This window comes from Anneissia japonica, unplaced genomic scaffold (assembly GCF_011630105.1).
Source record: "Anneissia japonica isolate Jap-2015-1 unplaced genomic scaffold, ASM1163010v1 scaffold7028_len109220_cov148, whole genome shotgun sequence".
NCBI lineage: Eukaryota > Metazoa > Echinodermata > Crinoidea > Comatulida > Comatulidae > Anneissia > Anneissia japonica.
Window position 1 is genome coordinate 101,943 of NW_022705303.1, and position 2,841 is coordinate 104,783.

Consider the following 2,841-nt stretch of genomic DNA (forward strand, 5'->3'; position numbering starts at 1 on the left):
GTGTAGACCCACTGAAAACAATGTAAGCATATGTTTACTAGTTTTCCTAACAGATTTATAGGTGAGTGAAGAAGCAATAATGGTGGTGGCATGAAAAATCTCAAATTACCTTGAATTACAACATGCTCAAGGGAAGAAGCAGCATGGCCCATCTTAGCTGAAAAAGTTAATACAAATAAATTATTATATGCTTTAGGTTATTATGTGTGCATATTTTTTTTTGTTAAATACCGACATAGTTAGTTAATGAATCAATCAATCAATCACAAAACTTATAGCGCTGAGTATCCATATAATATGTTCAATGGCACTCAAACAGCAGAGTTTATAGTCGCTTCTAAAAGTAGCCAACTGATAATAATTGCATCAAGCATAGCTCATCATCAACAAGTTCCTTCATTTCAGTTCTATTGAAGAAACTCTCTAGTGGGATTCGAACCTCCAACCTCAAGCTGTCAAGGCGAGTATCAGAGACCTATGGGATATCTTGCAGTTCTAAACCCCCAGGGAGCTGTGGCTAAGCTAGAAAAGCTTATAATGCAGCTGGGAAAACCTAGTGGATAAAATTCAAATGAAGTTGCTGTGTAGCACCGTAAACAATGTAAACAAATATCTAAAAATAGTGACAGTACTCGAACAGGGTGTAAAATTTACATTTTTTTAACACGCACCAAAATTTACTTGTAATACATTCTAAAGTAAAAACTAAACCCTAACTAGCTTCTTGACTTACTAAAAAATGTAGACAATCATGCAAACATGGACCATTTTTTTTTCTATTTGCTGGAATTCCATGTTTTATAATACATCTATTATGTAGTAATAACCTTATACTTATACACTACATAATCATCTTTCATATTGTGAATGTTGTATTATTCAATAACTTTGAATAATAAAAATCATAAAAGACAACTTGTTCTGTCTAGGCCACTGGCCTATGAAGCTAGGGTAGGAACCAATGTTTTTCAGCCTGTGTGATCTACACAAATTCATTTTTACAGTAGTTTTACCTTCTCAGGTACCTAGATTGTGGATTTCATTCAACACAGCTTCCTTGGATAATTGCTTAATATGTATTTTGAAAATTTAATATATCATGTTATGTTTTAATTTGTTACGATGAACATGTGTTAAGCTTGATGTGGTAAATACAGTACTGTACAGTACAAGACTAATAGTGTATTAATAGAAATAATACTGCAGTTTATATTTTTATTGCATATTAAACTTGAGATTTAAAGATGATATATCAGTGCTAGAATTCGCCAAAGCCTTAATGGTAGACCAGGCTAATAAAACTAGACTAGCCAAGTAGACCAGGCCCTCCAAGCTATCATGGTAAAATTGGCCATCATAAATCTGTATTTAATAGAAAATAAATCATATTGTGTCTCCATAATAAAATATAAAAACAATTTTCATATACAAATCACATTCTTAAACCAACCTGTTGAAAAGAGTCGTTTAAAACGAGTAGTTGCAACTGACTTTGTTTTTCCACATGGCACACTATCTTTCATCAAACATTCCTCAAGTTTATGCAGCGGTCCCAGCGTAGGTTCACAGGTATTACAAAGGACGCGTAACTCATAGCCAACTCCTTCTGTAGTAACATACACAGTTTTCAATTGCTGACGGATGTAACTTAATACCTGATAAAAATGAAATAAGATAAAATTATCCTGAAAATTTTTATGGTTGCATACCAAGGTGTATAAAATCTCAATTTTGTAGGTGTCTTAGGAATGCAACCAAATCCCCTAAATGGTAACTCCCTCAATGGGGAAGGGGGACATTCATTTTCAGATCATCAAAATAAATGAAAACTGTAAAAATAGTTTATAGTATATTACTTTCCAATTGGATGCCCCACAACACTGAATCTAACTCAAATAGCTGTTCCCTTTGACCATATCAGGGATTATAAGCAACCTCCTACCCCATTTGGTTGATTTTTGTACACCCCAACAGCAATCCACAGAAAATCTTGATTCCATTTAGTAAAACCCCTTTACTTAAAACCAGTTATTTGCAAACCTTTGAATCAAAGATGTTTTGAGCATTTGGTAAGAATTAGGAATTGGTCTCAAAAGCATTAGCAAGTGGTACACTTTAATTCCAATTGCATGACAAATACAATTTAAAAGTAGTATATATTGAATTATAATAAAGTTGTTCATTATATCTTTAATTTCTAATTAAATTTCATCTGTATTCAGCACAATTTGTGTTTGAACCCACCAGTACCCACTTGTACTCTTTGGTAAAAAGAGATAACCACAGGTTAAATGCCTTGCCTAAGGACACAAACAGGGAAATGAACCTCCAACTTCAAGGTTGAAATGCAGAACTGCAACCACTGCGCCAAACTGCTCCTACAAAATGACTAGAATAAACAGAATTCGGTTACAGAAGCTTACCTTCATGCAGATGCTAGGATGTGGTTCAAGAATTTTTTCTTTGCCATGTTCATCAACTTTCATCCTACATGATATTTCAATCTGTTTATATACAACATACAGGACATTTTATTGGTCAATGTATTGTTCACTGAGAAAAGGTTATAGATGCACATAATATACACAAATAATGAATGATTATGAGTGCAATGGGGTAGAATATTTCACGAGGTGAAAGACTGGATGTTCTTTTCAATGAGGTGAATAGAACATCCAATCTTTCACCTCATGAAATATTCTACTCCATTATACGAATGAGAAACATTCATTATGTGTTTTATACAACACCGACAGGATGAGCCTCGAAGAATACTAAAAGAACCCATCTTCCTTTCGAAGGCCAGCATAAAACCATCCTAGGCTTAGGAATCGATCAAGT

The 2,841-nt window shown here is 33.8% G+C and overlaps 1 protein-coding gene across 1 annotated transcript in view; it reads right to left on the bottom strand.

Annotated features, from left to right (window-relative positions):
- The window catches only part of LOC117105488, an 8,612-nt gene that overhangs the window by 1,467 nt on the left and 4,304 nt on the right, over positions 1–2,841 (bottom strand). The window contains exons 5-7 of the mRNA XM_033246650.1: positions 2,424–2,504; positions 1,451–1,655; positions 39–157 (exon numbers count right to left, since the gene is read on the bottom strand). Coding sequence (XP_033102541.1) covers positions 39–157; positions 1,451–1,655; positions 2,424–2,504 — 405 coding nt within the window. The remainder of the gene's footprint in view (positions 1–38; positions 158–1,450; positions 1,656–2,423; positions 2,505–2,841) is intronic.